Raw genomic sequence first — 19,428 nt, 5'->3', positions numbered from 1 at the left:
ACGTCTCTCCTCACCCAAACTGAACGGCGGGGGACAGAATGCCGATAAGTCTATTACCATAGACCTATAGCTGGCATTAATATTCTTGGGCTGGTACGCCGGGTTAGGTCGCAACGTAACCCTGCGCCCATCGTCCCCAAAAACCATACAGGCCTGCTGTACCGAGAGGGCAATCAGGTCACTGACTCTCTTCCCTGATGATAAGGCCAGCAGCAGCGCAGTCTTTAAGGACAGAACCTTTAAATCGGCGGAGTCCAAGGGCTCAAACGGATGACCCGTTAGCCCGTCCAGCACCGTAACCAGGTCCCATTTGGGAAAAACGCACCGCACCGGCGGGCGCAGTTTACGCGCCCCCTTCATGAAGCGCGAGACCAAAGGGCACACCCCCACGGGGGTCCCTTCAATCCCCATGTGGCAAGCCGAAATCGCGGCTACGTACACCTTAAGCGACTGCGGGGACTGCCCCGCGTCAAGCAGGCTTTGAAGGAAACAGAGAACTGGACGCACGCTGCAGTTCACTGGATCCACACCCTTACTTGTGCACCATCGCGAAAAAACCCGCCACTTGTACGCATACTGGGTGCGGGTCGAAGCGGCCCTAGCACTCTGAATAGTGCGCACCACATTGTCAGGCAAGCCCTGTGCTAGCAACTGGTCCCGTTCAGGAGCCAGACTGCTAGCTTCCACCTGCCTGGGGAGGGGTGGAACACCTCCCCCTCCGCCTGGGACAGGAGATCGGCCCGCACCGGCAAAGCCCACGGCGGGCCCTGCGCCAGGGAGACCAGGTCCGCAAACCACGTCTGCCTGGGCCAGAACGGGGCCACTAGAACGAGCCGGAGACGCTGTTCCCTCACCCTGTCCAACACCTGACGGATCAGGGGGATCGGTGGAAACGCATAGAGCCCCTCCCGTGGCCACGCGTTCGCCAACGCGTCGTGTCCCAACGGGGGGCTGTCCTCCTGGATTGAGAACCACAATGGGCAGTGCGTCGCGCGCCGCGATGCGAAGAGATCGACGCGGGCACGACCGAACCTGGCCCAAATCTGTTCCACCACCTGAGGGTGGAGGCACCACTCCGTGTGACGGGGGTAGCCTCGAGACAGCAGGTCGGCGCCGTAATTCAGCCGTCCCGGCAGATAGACCGCCGACACTGACAGGAGACGGGGATACGCCCACAGGTGAATCTCCGCCGCTAACCGGTTCAAAGCCTTCGACCGCACACCGCCCTGTTTGTTCAGGTGGGCGATCGCCGCCATATTGTCCGAGCGAATCAGCACATGGCGTCCATGTATGACTCGCTGGAAATGAAGCAGAGCGAGGCGGATCGCCTCCAGCTCCAAGACGTTTATGTAGCGATGCTCCTGGGCTTCCCACCGGCCGTTCGCCGACAGAAACCCGCACACCGCACCCCAACCCCAGAGGGAGGCGTCGGTGCGAATCACTAGCCTGAGCGGGACCGGGCCCAATCGAGTGCCCCTCGATAGGTAACGGGGGTCTGCCCACATGGCCAAAGCCAGGCGGGCCTGACCTGTCATAGGCACCCTGCGATGACGGTCCCTGGCTGGATCCAAGCGCAACGCAAGGAACCAGATCTGGAACGGACGCATGTGTAGCCTCCCCAGGGGGAGCACATGCAGCGCCGAGGCCATCAGGCCCAACATAACTGTGCACTGAAGCACTGACACCGAGGAGCATCGACTTAATGTCCTCGCTGTCCGCACCGTGCGCGCCTGTCGCTCCCGCGAAAGGCGGGCTCGCATAGTCCGGGAGTTCAACTCGAGCCCCAGGAAGATCAGAATTGGACGCATGGAGCCGTCCTTTTTGGGCACGACGAAGTACCTGTGGTAGAACCCCGAGCGCACCTCTGCCTTGGGGACCGAGCGGATCGCCCCCTTGGCGAGGAGCGACATGACCTCCTTGTGGAGTATGTTTATAAACTCCCCCTCCACGACCGTATCGTGGGTCCCGTCGAACCTGGGTGGGGCCCTGGCAAACTGCATGGCGTAACCCTTCCGAAGGGTGCGCCGCAGCCACGGGGACGGGGAACACAGACGCTCCCAGGCCTCGAGCCTGTCGGGCAACGATGGTCTGTTTAGTATATTGTTGGGCACCGGGGGACCCGGTGCTTTGGTTGGGGAAGAAAAAGGGGGGGGCGGGACAAACGAGGCTAAGCCCCCCTGCCGGTTTCTTACGCGGGCTCCGCCTACTGACGTGCCCTGTGAGCGTGTTGAACCGGCGAAACCCCCCAGCCGTGCGGCTTTCGCCGGCTGGGGGGCGTAAGGAGGCAAGCCTCTCTTTTGACCGCGGGATGCGGGCTCGTCCGTTCGCGCGGTCCCCAGGAGAGCTCCCGACCAACGATGGGCCCATGGCACCATCGATGGTGGGCTTGTCCCGGGGGCCTCCTGACGGCGGATAAGCGATCCAAGGAGAGCTCCCGACCGGGCTCGGGCGCCGGGCACCGAGGACGGTGGGCTTGTCCCTAAAGCTACAAGCCGAAGGCTGGCCCTGAAGCCAAGCCCTGGCGAGCTGGGTTGGGTTTCCCCCTGCTGAGTCCCAGACCGAAGTTGAGCGCTGAGCTCCAACAACGGTGGGCTCATAGCCCCCCCCCCTTCCCCAGGGAGGTGACTAAGTACGGGACTGGTTACCCGCTCCCCGCGCACCTCCTCGTTTTGGGGGGCGGGGGCCGCGTACCCTGGTCTGCCGTGGGACCCATGATGGGCCCACCGCGGCTGGGTGGGGCGCATCCACTGGGGGCGCCCTAGCCGGTGAGACTTGTACCCGCTGACGCGGGGCGGTCCGCGGCGGCGGAGGCCCCGGAGGACGACTCTGCGCGCGCGCTTGGACCTGGAACCGGCGGTCCTCCCCCTTCGCCCGCTTGGGCAAGAAGGAGCGGACCGCCGCCGAGTCCCTCTTACTCGTCTCCAACCGCTGGGCCAAGTCTTCCACGGAGGAGCCGAACAGGCCCCCCGGGGAGATCTGAGCCCCCAGCAGCCTCCTCTTATCCTGCTCAGGGAGCTGGGTAAGATTTAGCCACAGGTGGCGGTGGGTGAGAACAGAGAAGGCCATGACCTTCCCACTGTTCTGCGCCAGGCAGTCCACCATACGCATGGCGTAATCCGTGGCCATCCTGAGCTCTGTAAACAGCTCGGGGGCAGGGTCACCTTGCATGTCCCGCAGGAGCACCGCCTGGTAGCCCTGCAGAATGGCCAGGTTGTTGGTCATGGCGGCGGACTGCCCCGCCGCCAAGTACGCCTTTTCGGCCAACTTGGCTGTAAGTTGGCACGCTTTAGAGGGCAAAGCAGGCCTCGCGGAGTTAGGGGCCAGGTGTCTGGCCACCATGTCCTCGATAGGAGGCATCGCGGTTAACGCGAGTTTATCCGCCCCCTCTAAGGCCGACCACGGAGCCATGCCCGCGCAGAGCGGCTTGGCCTCCTGAGGCCTTTCCCATCCTGACTGCACCGCGCGAACCACGTCTATACAGACCGGCAGCCGGGGCTTCGGGCGAGGTGCCTGTGGTGCCTGGAGCGGCTGGTAATAGCAACCCCGCAGCACTGATTCGAGGGGCGGAGGTGTTTCGGCCCGAGCGATGCCAAGCTTAGCTGCAGCCCTAGACATTACCCCCAGAAACTGCTTCTGATAGGGCTCGTTGAGGCTAGCCTCCGAACGGGTCCCTAACAGAGAGGTGGCCACAGTCGCGCGGTCCCAATCCTCCCCGCCAGACAACTCCTCTTGGGGGGCGTTCTGGGGGGGAATGATGGGGTCATAGGGGGAAAACCCCCCCTGTTCTATCACAGGGTCGATGGGCTCGTCCCCCCAGTTCAAACTCTGCCGTTCGGGTAGGACCGGGGAGCCCTGCTCTTCAGGTAACTCCTCTTCCTCCAAGCGGTCAGACCCACCGCACGCGCCTCCCTCGGGAGGTGCGTGGCTAAGCCGCGGGCCCACCTGGACAAAGAGCATCGCTCTCTCCCGTAAAACGGCCAGGGTAAAGCCTTCGCATGCCCGGCAGAAGTCTGACTTCAACAGGGCGTCGCTAGCATGGTTGTGCCCGAGGCAAAACACACACTGGCTGTGGCGGTCCTGGATCGCCAAAGTAGCCTCACAGCTAACACAGCTCTTGGCTGTCTCCCTCTGTCTCATGTCAGCCGCCCGGTTCATTGTGCGAGTGAGCAGAAGCTAACCCGCCAACAAGATCCGCCGACTGTACAAGAATTAGCGGGAGTTAACCGTGTAAACTGACTGTTTACAGTCGCTTGCAACGGTAAAGATGCTGGAGTGCTAAGCTAGCTGCTAGCTGCACGAGACGACTAGCTAGCTATCTATCTAACGTTACTCCAGCCGGAGAAACGTGCGCGCGCTAACGCTAGTAGCTGGCGCCTACAGTACCTAGCAACAGCAGCAACAGCACGGATGCAAGCTAGCTAACTGTGACAACTGTGCTAATTAGCCTGTTGTTCTAGTGCTTAACGGTACAAGCTATTCTGCACGTGTGCAACCTAGCTAAAAGTTATGAGTGCAGACCTGAGTCTTGCGCTCGAGCCTAACAAACGTTAACCCAGCCGGGGAAACGTCAATACATGCACTGTACGGCGACAGTAATACATGCACTGCACAGCGGCAGTATTATAAAACAACAGTTAGCAAGAAGATACTCTTAGCTTGGATGACTTGATCCGATGCCGCTGGTGAAGAGAACAGGAACGGGTCCCCGAATCCTGATTTATCTCGTCCACGCGAACCTCTCGAAGGTGGGCAAATTAACCGGAGCGAGTCTATTTGTCCAAACTATGAAGAGCGCTGACTTTCGAGCTAACCGCGGAGCTTAAGAAAACGACGTCCTCACACTGGCTGGAAGAAGCGAAGAGTGGCGGCCCCTGGGGTGACTGGCCGTGACGTAGTCACGGGGGCGAGGTGGGAGGCCCAGTCAGCCCAGGGGGGCACCACGTCACCTAAAGGGGCGTGGTCAGGTTTTAATGTAAAGTAATTTTTGGAGCAAAAATGACAGTCTTCCATAATGCTGCGTACGCAGCGAAGTAGGCACTAGTGAGAGCTTGAGTTCGAAACGAAGTAAAACAGTCAATATACAGCCTATACACTCAATTAAACCTATACAGCCTATACACTCACCACTGTCACTGACGTTAACATTCTGTTCTTGCAGACGTGCGTTTGACATCTGCAATTAACGTTACACTCAGGTTTGTTTTTCACATTCTTGTAACAGTCCAATACATCAAAATGGTTCTTCGGTCTCACTTGTCCCATTGTGAATCACAGATAAGTTTTAAGATGCCGGCCTGAAAATAACTTTCAAAATACTATAGTCATACTTACCCCGCTAGCCGGGCACTTCTGCATTAGCGCCCGGCGAACGTCACGCATTTTCCCATTTTACACTGTGACATTTTCACGTCTAGGTCTAAGTGCCGGCTCCTACCTGAGTCTTCACGTGAAGTGAAGACGCTATCCGATGTAAAACATCCTCTTCTTTTAATGACACCTAGTTGTTGCATCCAAATTGTTGCATAAAATCCACTTTTCTGTCTCTCAAAAACCGAAAAGCATTTATCTGGAGCACTGCTTCTTCTTCTTCTTCTCTGATCTGAAGCAACCCGGAACAACGACTTCCGGGTTGCTCGAGGTGCTAGCGGGGTAATAGTCATACCAGCGTGCTTCCTCCTTCAGAGAGAATAGCAAACGCCTCCAGCCTACTCTCAGCCAATCACAGGGTGTTATCTCCCAGGAGGCTGCTGACATGATTGACAAGCGTCAAACCGCCTCAGCTGAGAATGATACATTCCCTTACAATCGGAAAGCTAACTACCGCACAACTACAACTGGGCGCGGCGGCGCAGTGGTAGTGCTGTCGCCTCACAGCTAGAAGGTCCTGGGTTTGATTCCCGCCTGGGACGCTGTGGGTGCTGAGGGTGTCTTCCCCCATGTCTTCAGTGCCTACTGCCCAGGTGGTCTCATCAGTTTTCCCTGTGCATATATTACACACACACAGACGTGTATATTTAGCAACCCCTCTTCATCTTCCTCTCAACCCCTCGTCCTCTTTTCCCGAGCAAACTATGGTTAAAAAAACTAAACTAACGTGTTCAAAAGGTGAAAAAGTATGTAAATGTAAACTAGTCAAGTAATCGTGGTCTTGCCACCCTGGGAGTGAATCAGTATTATTGGATCAGGTTGAGCAGAGTACAGTCACTCCATGTGTGTTCTACATTACAACCGGGAATTGCCAAAAACAAAACGAGAGCGCGTCGTTGTCGGGAGGCTCAGATGTCCCAGACGATCGCCTTGTCGTTTTACAAGCGAGCAAACTAAACGCACAACGACACTTTGCTTTGGAGGGAAAATGTTATTGGTGGCGTTTGTTGGATGATGTGTTTTATATCCGTTTGATTCTGGGAGTGAAACTCTTGTAAAAAAGTGTGTGTGTGTGTGTGTGTGTGTGTGTGTGTGTGTGGGGTGGGGGGGGGGGGTGGGCAGCACCTCCTTGGCTGCAACGAGCGAGTGCAGTTCCTGGGGGGTCGGGGGAAGGGGGGGGGGGTCTGCTGGCTGCCTGAGCTGAGGTCTGTTTTCATGGAGGACCCACACAATGAGCCACAGCAGAGCGGTGATGGAGACCAGCCAGGACCCCCGGGGCACAGTAAAGTGAGTGCTCCCTCCCTCACGCAGGCCCGGGTTCCACAACTAAAAGACTTGGGGTGCATCTGAACTCAGTGGGGTGCACTAGCAGTGTTGGGCAAGTTACTTTCAAAATGTAATATACTACATGTAATATGTTACTTTTGTAATGAGTTACCCTCAACACTGTGCACTAGTAGCAACAGCAATGAAAATAGTGTAAGTCAGCGGTTGCCCACCTTTTCCAACTCAGGGCCCAACTTGAAAATCTCAAAACTTTTCGCTGCCCACCTCCAACCCTATACAAATACACAGGCCAAATAATGCGTTCTCAGAGCACTTTTTATTTTCTACAGTCACTAACACAGCATTTAAAACATGTTTCATTTTCAGTGTTTTTTTTTAGGAGCTGTCCAGGAGCTTTTTCTTTTTTTTCTTTTTTAATTATGTTGAATATTTTTTAACGGTGTTATGATTTGCAATACCTCCACGGAGGACCACCAGAGGCCAACGGCCCACAGGTTGGGAATCACTGGTGTAGGTGTTACTGTCCGGAGCGTGGTCCTCGATGAACAGATAAGGTCGTGTTTTGAAAAACACTACAATGAAATGGCTACTATGTGGACTAACATCATCACACATGGTCACTGAATCGACAACAGTCTCAGCTTTATAGTCATACCCTATGTAATTCCAAGACTGTTGACCCCAGTATGCAGAAATATTCAATGGAATAGCCGAAAATAACACATTTATACTGCATGCAAAACACTGCATGGTTTTTGCAAAAACTGCATGGGATTAGCATAAAGTGTGCATGTCTGTAAAGGCGAAACCATAGCATACTGATAGAACCCATTCACTCATTCAGATATCTTGAGGTGAGGTCAAGGGACGGCCATGCCAGTCTTTCCTTCACCAAACTTTCGCCAAACTTTGGAGCATTATTTACAGTAGCTCCCTTCCCGACAAGCTAGCATGACACCAATCGATGCCTTATGTCTTCTAGTTTCATATGATACTTATCTTTAAATGTGAGCTCGTTTACAGCCTCTGATAGAGTAATACAGTATCAGCCGTGGACACACATTTCAACTGACGGTGCAAACACACTGGAAATGAGAGCGGTGCCGCGTGTAAATTCAGCTCGAGCAGGAGCCCGGCCTTTTCACACCAGAAGGGCTATTTTGCTCTGTGCTGGTCACAACTTGTACTGACTTCCTGCCTGGCTACAATCAATCACTCGTGGCTTGTGTCAAAAAGAGACCAGGCGCGTGTCTGCCCGCCCCGCACCTCGGCCGGTGTGATCGGTCTAGTCTGTTAACAGGGATGCTGAAATGAAACTGCCTGCACTTCCAGACGCTTCGCCTCGCTTCTGCGTCGGTTCCATTTCCAGTGTTTGCACTGTGAGGGTGCAACATATTAAAATGCTCTCTCCCGCCACCGTAGAACCGGGCCTGACTCCACATCCCCCCTGCATCATTAGTGCTGGAAGGCAGAGGAGAATAGAGGAGGAGGAGAGGCAGCTCCCTCATGCCCTCTGACACAGCACCAAGCCTCCACCCCTCAGCTAGATGCCAGAAAGACTCCAAACCTCCAACTGCATGAAGTCAACAGACCACATAGCCCACCTGCCAACATTAGGCTGTGAAAGAAAGGGAGATTTTCTTACTAATGTCATTGGGAGAGAAAAAAATATTCGAAATCTGCCTTTAACAACTACTGATTTAATTTGGTCAGGCATTTATATATCCGTTTCAAAGGCATGTGTGTATATGACAACCTTGTTAGGGTAAATTCAGTTATGTCTGATCATAACTGCCCAACCAAATCAATGTGTTTGTGCAGCACATTCCAGTTAACAGCAAAATACAGGCCTTTTCAAAACGTATTACTGAAGTAACAATATGTAGAATTGAACCTGGTTTTCCTGTGTGAGCAAGCAAACATTTACTCTGTTCCTTTTTTTTCTCTTAAATGTGTGACTTTAATCTCTTGAGATTTTTATTGCAAATGTATAACTTTATAATCATATCCGAGTTTTTTGTTTCTTGTAGGCTAAATATACAACTTATTCTTTCTCTGAATGTACATACAACTTTTGCAGCAAACACGTTTTTTACTGACTGTCAGGGTTTGGATGCCCTCAATCCCGTCTCTAAAGTTTGGAAAATTTGACGGGACGATATTTATCATCTCATCATGCACTCTCATTTTATTTGCCTTCACGTTTTTCTTGCCATCAAATTTTTATGACTCTTTGAAATTTGCCCAAGCCGCTGCTTTCCGCTTTGCTACTTCAACTATTTTCTTTTAAAGCCCGAGAAGAGCCTGATGAGCTGGATTATCGTTTCTTTCCAGAGTGGTGTGGAGGTTTCTCTCTTATCTGTCCACTCGGCCCTGGTCATCTCAGCGTGAGGCTTCCCCGTGGTGACGATGTGTCAGCACTCAAACGTCTTTCTCTGTCAGAGGAACGGAGGAGGGAGGGAGGGAGGGGGGTTCTTCTCTCTCTTCTTTCCATGGAGTGGATCAAAGCCCGAGTCCAGACTGACAACAGCAGGTTTAGACGAGGACACTCGCAGCACAAACACGCTCCAATGTGTTCTTAAAGGGCCACTTTGCAGATTTCCACCCAGCTTTGTATCATTATAAATCAGTAGCTATATGCAAATGAACTGTTTAAAGGTCCCATCTTGTGTCAAATACGATGTCCTTGCTTCTTTGCTTATAAAGGACTTGGGCGTGCTATAGAAACATCATGGAAGTCTCAAAACACATGGTCCCCAGATAAAGCCCAGGAAAAAGTGCCTTCAAACGAGCTTGACTTCCGTGATTTTGTCACGTGATCATAAAGTAACACTCATTTCATTAGACCGCTTACAGCGCCGCCCTGCCCACTGAATGTGGAAGACCAAACCTTGTTGTCTGTAGCAGAGCTGTGTAGAATGGAAAAGTGTTCAGAAGATGACATGCAAAGTTAAGCAATTGTGCGCCGATGATGTGATCAGTGATGGTCACTTGTACAATTGTGATGTCACTGATGATGTCGCAATGTCTATGTCATGCGAATTTGGGCAGTTGTGCGCTGAGCGATGACACTCGAGCACTCCATGATGTGATCAGTGATGGTCACTCGAGCAATTGTGATGTTATCAGTGAGTGATGTCATCAGTGATGCGAAGCTGAGCAAATGTGCGCTGCGCATGCGAATAGAGCAGGCAAGTTCACGCAGCAGCCGAGCTGTGGGCAAGGCAGCACAGCGGGTGGGCTGCAGGGTGGGCGAGCCCGCGCAGCCAGCGGGCGAGCCTAGGAATCAATTTCTATATTATCAAAAGAGCACAATATTTAATGAGGGGAGAGACAGCAACTGTCACTGAGTGAGCTGTATGATGCCTGGGTCAGGAAGCGGGCAGGGAGGATCGTCTCTGACCCCTCTCATCCTGGTAACTGTTTGTTTAGGAAACTTCCATCAGGAAGGCGATTCTGTGCCATTAAAACCAGAACCACACGCCACCTAAACAGCTTCTTCCCGAGGGCTGTCTCTCTCCTCAACAAGCCCACTCACATCTGAGGTCATGAGACCCCCCCCCACCCCCCCGGCCTTCCAGTCACCCTTAGAGCACTTTATCTTACTATTTTAATCCATGCGTTTCTATAATTAAAGTTTTTATCTTAGTTTCTAGTGATTTTATTGTTTTTATGAATGTTTTTATGAGTGCATAGCTGCACTTTTTAGTCAAAACTAATGGTTTTGGTAACCAACTACATGCTCCTTCATGTCCTGAGTGTCTTGTCTTCACTGTCGTATACGTATGTATGTTTATCTGTATCTTGTCGAGTGTAGTGATTCACCAGAATTAATTCCTGTGTGTCCTTGTGATGCATTTGGCAATAAAGTGTTTCTGATTCTGATTCTGATTCTGACAGAGCACAGAGAAGTCCCACAGAGGTTGAGGGGCAATTTTGGCAACAGAATACATAACCTTGGTTTAAACCAACACAGTCTCACAGAAAATTGTATAATACCAACGATATGGACCAACGTTGCTATTTTACAATTTCGGCTCGAAAATTGTAAAATAGTAACGTTCTGAGATTTTAGGGTTAGGATTAGAGTAGCGGGAGGGGTTAGAAACAGAAAATCTCCGTAAAACACGCCCAAACCACGCCCACCGCTGTAGACACGTACGTTCCCATTTTACAATTTCTTAGCCGACATTGTAAAATACCAACGTTTGTCCACAAACGTTGCTATTTCACAATTTTTTTGGAGATCGGGTTGGTTTAAACACCCATGAGATGTGCTAATACGCACGGTTAATAAAAATCACACACAACAATCAACACACAAATCTCCCCCAAACACATCTCGGTGGTAACGCACAACTCTCAGCAGGAGTCAGAGCCCTTTTCTCAGCAGCTTTTCTGGTCCTTGAAGCTCGCTTGTCACTCAACTGGGTGATGTCACAGCAGGGGTTGTAGCCATTACAGTGGTCTGTACAGACCATTGGTCTGTACCACTAGGGGGTGCTAAAGCGAATGGTCCGGACCAGTTGGTGTGGTCCGTCACTGTACCACGGACCACTGGTGTGTGGTCGGTCAGGTGGTCAATGTGATGTCACGCAATCATCTAGTATAAGATCATCTTCCTCGAGCAACTGTGATTATATCAGTATAATAAGATCACAGTTGCCCGAGTGACATCACTTTATGAGCTCCCCCTAGAGGTCAGACAGAAAGACAGGTGGCTATGAGATAGCTTCACAGGCTTTAACATCTGCCTGCCTACTTGCATACGTATAGTTTAACAATCACTTGTTTGCTAACATGTACAGTAAAGGCTAATGTAGACCGCCTCCGGAACAGATGTGGTACGGCTCCGGTACGGCTGTGAACAGACCCACACTGATGTAATCTGTCAGACATATGCGGGATCCGACAAAAATAGAACAGGTGCGTAATCTTTCAGTACAGCATGTATCGCCCATCAATTAACATGGGCGAGAGTCGATCCGGCAGTTTTACTGGATCCGCAACGCAGCCGTAACGCATCTGGTGTACATTGCCTGTAAGCCTAACAATCGCTTGTTTGCTTGCAGGTAATGTAATGTGAGATACACTAGTATCATTTGTAATGTATTGCACTATAACCATGTATTTTGCACTGCACTATTGCATGATGCGAAATTATGCTTACAAGGTCCAAAAAATCTTGTCATATCACACCAATCCTCTAGCCTCCCTGTACTGGCTTTCTGTCCAGTTCAGGATCCACTTCAAGGTCCTAGTGTTTACTTACAGAGCTGTCCATGGACAAGGCCCTGCCTACATGTACGAACTTATCCACCCCTATAGGACCAGCCAGTCCCTGAGGTCCTCTGATCAGGGTCTCCTGGTGGTGCCCCAAACCAGGCTGAAGCGGGACCAAGCCTTTCAGGCGGTGGCCCCCAAGGCTCTGGAATGAGCTTCCCCAGGACTTAAGAGCCTCTGCTTCTGTGGAGATCTTCAAGGGACAAATTGAACTGTTGATTTCTGATCTTTACCTTGACCTTGACTGATGACATCACAACTGCCTGAGTAACATCACAGTTGGGCAAATTGCGTAACATCATTTTCATTTCTGTCATAAATCATGATGGACACCGCCACTGCCATAGACAGACCACCCGTTCTACTATGAATCACCTCATTCAATGGAAAGGAATTGCTTCAAAATGTCCCCATTCGATGGGGTGGAGTTGTACAATCTCTACAACCCAGTTTCCCTGGGGTTGTAGAGATTACTTGCAAAACCCCATTTAATGGGGAGTTGTACAATCTCTACAACCCAGTTTCCCTGGGGTTGTAGAGATTACTTGCAAAACCCCATTTAATGGGTAGGATTCAGGGGTTGTACAGATTACTTGCAAAACCTCATTTAATGGATAGGATTCTCCATTGGCTCTTCTCTCAACCACCCTGCCCACCTCTGCAGGCATGGGGAGGGTCTGCTTGGACCCCTGTGTCCTTAGGTTTAGGCATGGGGGATGGGAGAGGTTAGGGTTAGGGGTGGGAGAGGTTAGGTTTAGGCATGGGGGGTGGGAGAGGTTAGGTTTAGGGTTAGGGGTGGGAGAGGTTAGGTTTAGGCATGGGGGGTGGGAGAGGTTAGGTGTAGGCATGGGGGGTGGGAGAGGTTAGATTTAGGGTTAGGGGTGGGAGAGGTTAGGTTTAGGCATGGGGGGTGGGAGAGGTTAGGGGTGGGAGAGGTTAGGTTTAGGCATGGGGGTGGGAGAGGTTAGGTTTAGGCATGGGGGTGGGAGAGGTTAGGGTTAGGAGGTGGGAGAGGTTAGGGTCTGGGTTAGGATTAGGCATGGGGCATGGGAGAGGCTTGGAGGGGTCTCCGGAGACAACCCCCGAGGGCCTCGAACCCTCCGTTCGGCCCCCAGACCCTCCGTTCCCGCAGACCCCCCGAAGCGACCCCAGGACCTCCACAGGGTCCTGCGGCCCACCCAGGCCTCGGAGACCCCAGGTTTATCCATTGAATGGGGTTTTGCAAGTAATCTCTACAACATTGTACAACTCCACCCCATAGAATGGGGACATTTTGAAGCAATTCCTTTCCATTCAATGAGGTGATTCAAATTTTAACTCAGAAGAATACAATTGCTTGAGTGACATCACTGATGACATCACAACTGCCTGATGAAATCACAGTCGAGCAATTGCGTGACATCACTTCCAGTTGGGTGACATCACTTCACACACACACCCTCTTCCTTGTCGCCGGCACACATACACACAACACACAATTCTCCCCCACACACATCTTGCCAGATCCCACCACACACATGTCGGCAGTAACACACAAAGTGATACACACAAAGTCACTTATAGAAGAAACGGCTGCACCGCTTAAAAATGGCATGATATGGGACATTTAACTCATCTTGCCTGAACTGGGAGCTCCACATTCATTCGCAGAACTTCCTGTTACAAATTATGTCATAATGATGTCATTTGCCCAGGATGTTCTGCGAATGAAGGTAGAGAGAGCAACAGTAATAGTGATAGTGACACCATGGCAAAACTGCTCCAAATGACATCATTATGACATCATTTGGAGCAGGAAGTTCTGCGAATGAACGAGGAGCTTCCCGGTCCCTCTGATTTTGTAATGATACAAAGCTGGTTGAACATCAGCAAATTGGGTGTGGATGTTGCAATGGAACAACCTATTAGCCAATTGGGTTCTTTGCTCATGCTCAGTTCAGACTGCCGGCCGTCTTTCTGCTGACTCAGCAGACTTACTGTATGAGTCGTTCCTGCTTGGGGCTTTCCTTTCTCTCTCATCGGCCAAGTGAACACACTGGATGCTGTTGGAAAGCATCCTGTGGCTGTTAACGTGAAACACCTCGTCCTCGTTAAGGCTCGTTTGGCAGCAGTGGTGTCAGTCAGCAGTGGAAAAGTAGGGAACCTTCACACCTCCAAGCAAACAGGCAGCAAGATGATGAAAAAGCCCTCATTAAGCCGTGCTTTGTGATGTCACAAAACACTGAGGAGACATGTTGAAGGTTTGGAGCTGCTGTTTGCACTCTCTTAAAGGTACATAAAATACTTAAAGGTAATTCACGTTTTCCCAAATCCCTCTTTTGTTCACTCATGACAAACTCATAGTTTGAGGAGATTTGGCAGCGCTTGATTTCTCATCAGAGTTGCCAAGTCCGCTTATTATAAGGGACAAATATTGACGGTTGCGGGTTGTGGTTTTTTGGGCTTGTTTCTAAAGTGTAGTTGCTTATTTGGGCTTGCTCCCTTGGTTGTCAAGCAGATGTTTTCGATAATTTATCCTGTTACAGGACCCATCCACAAGCCTGTTTTTTCCCCACTCGCATTCTGCGAAGACCCACTCTACTCTGCCTCTGATTAGCTCTGACCCTGATGGCAGTGAGTACTAGCCAATCAGAGGCAGAGTAGATCGGGTGTTCGCGGAATGCAAGAGAGGAGGGGGGGTTCGGATGAGTGAGACGTGAGTGAGACGTTTCAATTTCAAATCAAAATGACAAAATCACGCGATTACGGGCATACGTGATGTCACCCATTCGTTTGTGGATTTCCCTTTTGAAACCTCGAGTTTGGCATTTTGACTGTTACCATCTTGTTTTTTTGGAGCGAGAAGCAGCTAGCATGACACCAGGGGTTTCCCACAGAGCCACAGCGCTGCCTGCTATGATTGGTCCATCATCGGTGAGCTGCGCGATGACTGGACAGACGACCTGTCAGTGTCAATCACACCAAAATCACATAGTCTGCGTTATCGTCTGAGAATGAGACTGACCCAAGGGTAATAATTAATAATAATTAATAATAATAATAATTGACTGGATTTATATAGCGCCTTTCTAGACACTCAAAGCGCTTCACATATCAGGGGAGGGAGGTGGAGGGAACTCAACCCAACCACCACCGATGTGTAACACCCACCTGGGTGATGCACGGCAGCCAGTTTGCGCCAGAACGCTCACCACCACATCAGTAACGAGGAATGATTAGGTGGCCATGATTGAAGGCCTGTTTTGGGAATTGAGCCAGGACACCGGGGTTACACCCCTACACTTATGAAGAGTGCCGATGGGATCTTTAATGACCACAGAGAGTCAGGACCTCGGTTTAACGTCTCATCCGAAGGACGGTGCTCACTCACAGGACAGAGTCCCTGTCTCTGCCCTGGGGCATTGGGGAGATTATTCATCAGACCATTCGGACCAGAGGGGAAGAGCACCTCCTACTGGTCCTCCAACACCACTTCCAGCACCAGTCTCCCATCCGAGGAGTATCCTACGCCAGGCCTGCTTAGCTTCCCAAGGAAAGCCAGTAATGTAATGCAGGAGTCACTGGTGCTGACGGGTAGCCTACTTACAATTAGCTTGTTAGCCAAGAAAACGTGACTTCTGTTGCTACGCCCAGCAACAGAACCCAGACTGAGTGGGGCTTCACAGTCTCTGTCTTTGGATGTGAGCGGTTATGCCTTCAGGTTTTGGCCCGATAACGGCGGCAAGTCGCCCACTTCGTACTGTGTCCACTTGACTAAAATGTTTATTTCCATAGTGGTTGTTTCCACGACCAGCCTCTCGGAAAGTTAGTTCGTTTAGCTCTTGGCTGTTTTGTGTCAAACGTGTGAAAACCCCCAGAGCTATTTTTGGGTCTTTCCACTGTGGCGGTTTAGATTTTGTTTTGGGAGAATCCAGAGGCTGCCTGTGCGGTGTGGATTATGTTTGTGCTGTCACTCGCTGTGCGCCGCTCGGAGCGGCCATGTTTGACAGAGTTAATGTGCTTGGATGCAGCGTGACGTCTGTGAGTGATTAGCGTTAGCTTTCATGTCAGCGTCACTTCTTCCTCTGGCCTGACAGACGTCTTCAGTTCTCTTCTCTTGTCTCCAGACTTGTCAAGCTTATTTCAGGTTGTTTGAAGTGAGACTTTTCAACAGCAGAATGTAACTTTGTTTTTTTCTTGGTCAAAGTGAAATTGTCTTGGAGAGTTTCTTGTTTGCAGATTTTCTTCATTGTTTGAGGATGATTTCTTGAAAGAAGTAATTTTGGCATGAATCAAGTGAAATAATTTTTAAGCGTAACAGCCATGTTGAGGTTTTGTCCATCACAGCCCGCACTATAGCCATCAAGGTTTTGTTCCTCACAGCCCGGGCTACAGTCATGTCGAGGTTTTGTCCCTCACAGCCCGGGCTACAGTCATGTCGAGGTTTTTTCCCTTACGCGGCGAACCCACCAGCCCCGGCTGTGCAGCGTTCCGTTTGCGCCGCGGTTTTGCTCCGTCCTCTGCACGTCAGCATGTCCCACAGCACGCGCTTCAGAAGCGGAGCGCTTCCGAGCGCTGCCTGGCAGCTGATGCAAGATACTGTGTGTACAATGGGGTGGATGTAAAGAGCACAACACACAAACAACACAGTCTGTCGTTGACTTGCTTTTGATTTGGTCATTTTCCCTTGATTGTTGTGCTTCTACCATGGTTAAGTAGGCTGAAAGTATTTATTTATTTGTCATACAGTGCCTGTTAGCAGGAGGAGAACTCTTGCATTTCTTCGTCTACTTGAAAGACTACAGGGGGAGGGGGGGAGAAGCAGAAGGAGTCGGTATTGGGTCTGCACACGGTGTTTTATTATGAAAATCGACCGGATTCTCGTGCAGTTGCTGTGTCTCACTTCCGGCCTGAACGATCTGCTCTGTGCAGATTGACGCAGCTTCCAGCCGTCATCCGTGAAAAATAGAACTGCCGCGTATCTTTAGCGGAGCTTCTGGGACGCTTCTGATACGCGCCGTTGCGCGCCTGGTGGGATCACACACGAGCGCGTCGGAGCCGGAACGCGTACGTGACGTTCGTGGTGGGACTTGCCCATTACAGCCCGGGCTACAGTCATGTCGAGGTTTTTTCCCTTACAGCCCGGCTACAGTCATGTCAAGGTTTTTTCCCTCACAGCCCGGGTTACAGTCATGTCGAGGTTTTGCTCTTCACAGCCTGCGCTACAGTCATGTTGAGGTTTGGTCCCCATGTTGAGGTTTTGTCCCTCACAGCCCGGGCTACAGTCATGTCGAGGTTTTTTCCCTTACAGCCCGGGCTACAGTCATGTCAAGGTTTTATCCCTCACAGCCCACGCTAGTCATGTTGAGGTTTTGTCCCTCACAGCCTGTGCTACAGTCATGTCGAGGTTTTATCCCTCACAGTCCACGCTACAGTCATGTTGAGGTTTTATCCCTCACAGCCCACGCTAGTCATGTTGAGGTTTTGTCCCTCACAGCCCACGCTACAGTCATGTGGAGGTTCTCACAGTCCACGCTACAGTCATGTCAAGGTTTTATCCCTCACAGCCCACGCTAGTCATGTTGAGGTTTTGTCCCTCACAGCCTGTGCTACAGTCATGTCGAGGTTTTATCCCTCACAGTCCACGCTACAGTCATGTTGAGGTTTTATCCCTCACAGCCCACGCTAGTCATGTTGAGGTTTTGTCCCTCACAGCCCACGCTACAGTCATGTGGAGGTTCTCACAGTCCACGCTACAGTCATGTCAAGGTTTTATCCCTCACAGCCCACGCTAGTCATGTTGAGGTTTTGTCCCTCACAGCCCGGGCTACAGTCATGTTGAGGTTTTATCCCTCACAGTCCACGCTACAGTCATGTTGAGGTTTTATCCCTCACAGCCTGTGCTACAGTCATGTCGAGGTTTTATCCCTCACAGCCCACGCTACAGTCATGTCGAGGTTTTATCCCTCACAGCCCGGGCTACAGTCATGTTGAGGTTTTGTCCCTCACAGCCCACGCTACAGTCATGTTGAGGTTTTGTCCCTCACAGCCCACGCTACAGTCATGTCAAGGTTTTATCCCTCACAGCCCGCGCTACAGTCATGTCGAGGTTTTATCCCTCACAGCCTGCGCTACAGTCATGTCGAGGTTTTGTCCCTTACAGCCTGCGCTACAGTCATTTCGAGGTTTTATCCCTCACAGCCCGCGCTACAGTCATGTCGAGGTTTTGTCCCTTACAGCCCACGCTACAGTCATGTTGAGGTTTTGTCCCTCACAGCCCGCGCTACAGGCATGTTGAGGTTTTGTCCCTCACAGCCCGCGCTACAGGCGTGTTGAGGTTTTGTCTCTCACAGCCCACGCTACAAGCATGTTGAGGTTTTGTACCTCACAGCCCGCGCTACAGTCATGTCATGGTTTTATCCCTCACAGCCCACGCTACAGTCATGTTGAGGTTTTGTCCCTCACAGCCCACGTTACAGTCATGTCAAGGTTTTGTCCATCACAGCCCGCGCTACAGTCATGTCGAGGTTTTGTCCCTTACAGCCTGCGCTACAGTTATGTTGAGGTTTTGTCCCTCACAGCCCCACGCTACAGTCATGTTGAGGTTTTGTCCCTCACAGCCCACGCTACAGTCATGTTGAGGTTTAGTCCCTCACAGCCCGCGCTACAGTCATGTTGAGGTTTTGTCCCTCACAGCCCGGGCTACAGTCATGTCAAGGTTTTATCCCTCACAGCCCACGCTAGTCATGTTGAGGTTTTGTCCCTCACAGCCCACGTTACAGTCATGTCAAGGTTTTGTCCATCACAGCCCGCGCTACAGTCATGTCGAGGTTTTGTCCCTTACAGCTTGCGCTACAGTTATGTTGAGGTTTTGTCCCTCACAGCCCGCGCTATAGGCATGTTGAGGTTTTGTCCCTCACAGCCCGCGCTACAGGCATGTTGAGGTTTTGTCCCTCACAGCCCGTGCTACAGCCATGTCGAGGTTTTGTCCCTCACAGCCCGCGTGACAGTCATTTCGAGGTTTTGTCCCTCACAGCCCACGCTACAGCCATGTTGAGGTTTTGTCCCTCACAGCCCACGCTACAGGCATGTCGAGGTTTTGTCCCTCACAGCCCACGCTACAGGCATGTCGAGGTTTTGTCCCTCACAGCCCACGCTACAGGCATGTCGAGGTTTTGTCCCTCACAGCCCACGCTACAGGCATGTTGAGGTTTTGTCCCTCAGCCCACGCTACAGGCATGTCGAGGTTTTGTCCCTCACAGCCCGGGCTACAGCCATGTTGAGGTTTTGTCCCTCACAGCCCGCGCTACAGTCATGTCGAGGTCTTGTCCCTCACAGCCCACGCCACAGTCATGTCGAGGTTTTGTCCCTCACAGCCTACAGCCATGTCAAGGTTTTGTCCCTCACAGCCCGTGCTACAGCCATGTCGAGGTTTTGTCCCCCACAGCCCGTGCTACAGCCATGTCGAGGTTTTGTCCCTCACAGCCCGCGCTACAGTCATGTCGAGGTCTT

At 51.5% G+C, this 19,428-nt stretch overlaps 1 protein-coding gene across 1 annotated transcript in view; it reads left to right on the top strand.

Moving 5' to 3' along the window:
* Positions 1-12,091, top strand: part of LOC310773287 (interphotoreceptor matrix proteoglycan 2-like) — a gene marked incomplete at both ends in the record, with an annotated part of 78,593 nt that extends 66,502 nt beyond the window's left edge. Inside the window, one exon of the mRNA XM_083633168.1 lies at positions 11,891-12,091. Coding sequence (XP_083489294.1) covers positions 11,891-12,091 — 201 coding nt within the window. The remainder of the gene's footprint in view (positions 1-11,890) is intronic.
* Positions 12,092-19,428: the final 7,337 nt, after the last annotated feature.

This window comes from Poromitra crassiceps (assembly GCF_964638095.1).
Source record: "Poromitra crassiceps genome assembly, chromosome: 3".
NCBI lineage: Eukaryota > Metazoa > Chordata > Actinopteri > Beryciformes > Melamphaidae > Poromitra > Poromitra crassiceps.
This window is presented reverse-complemented; position numbering and strand designations above follow the sequence as displayed.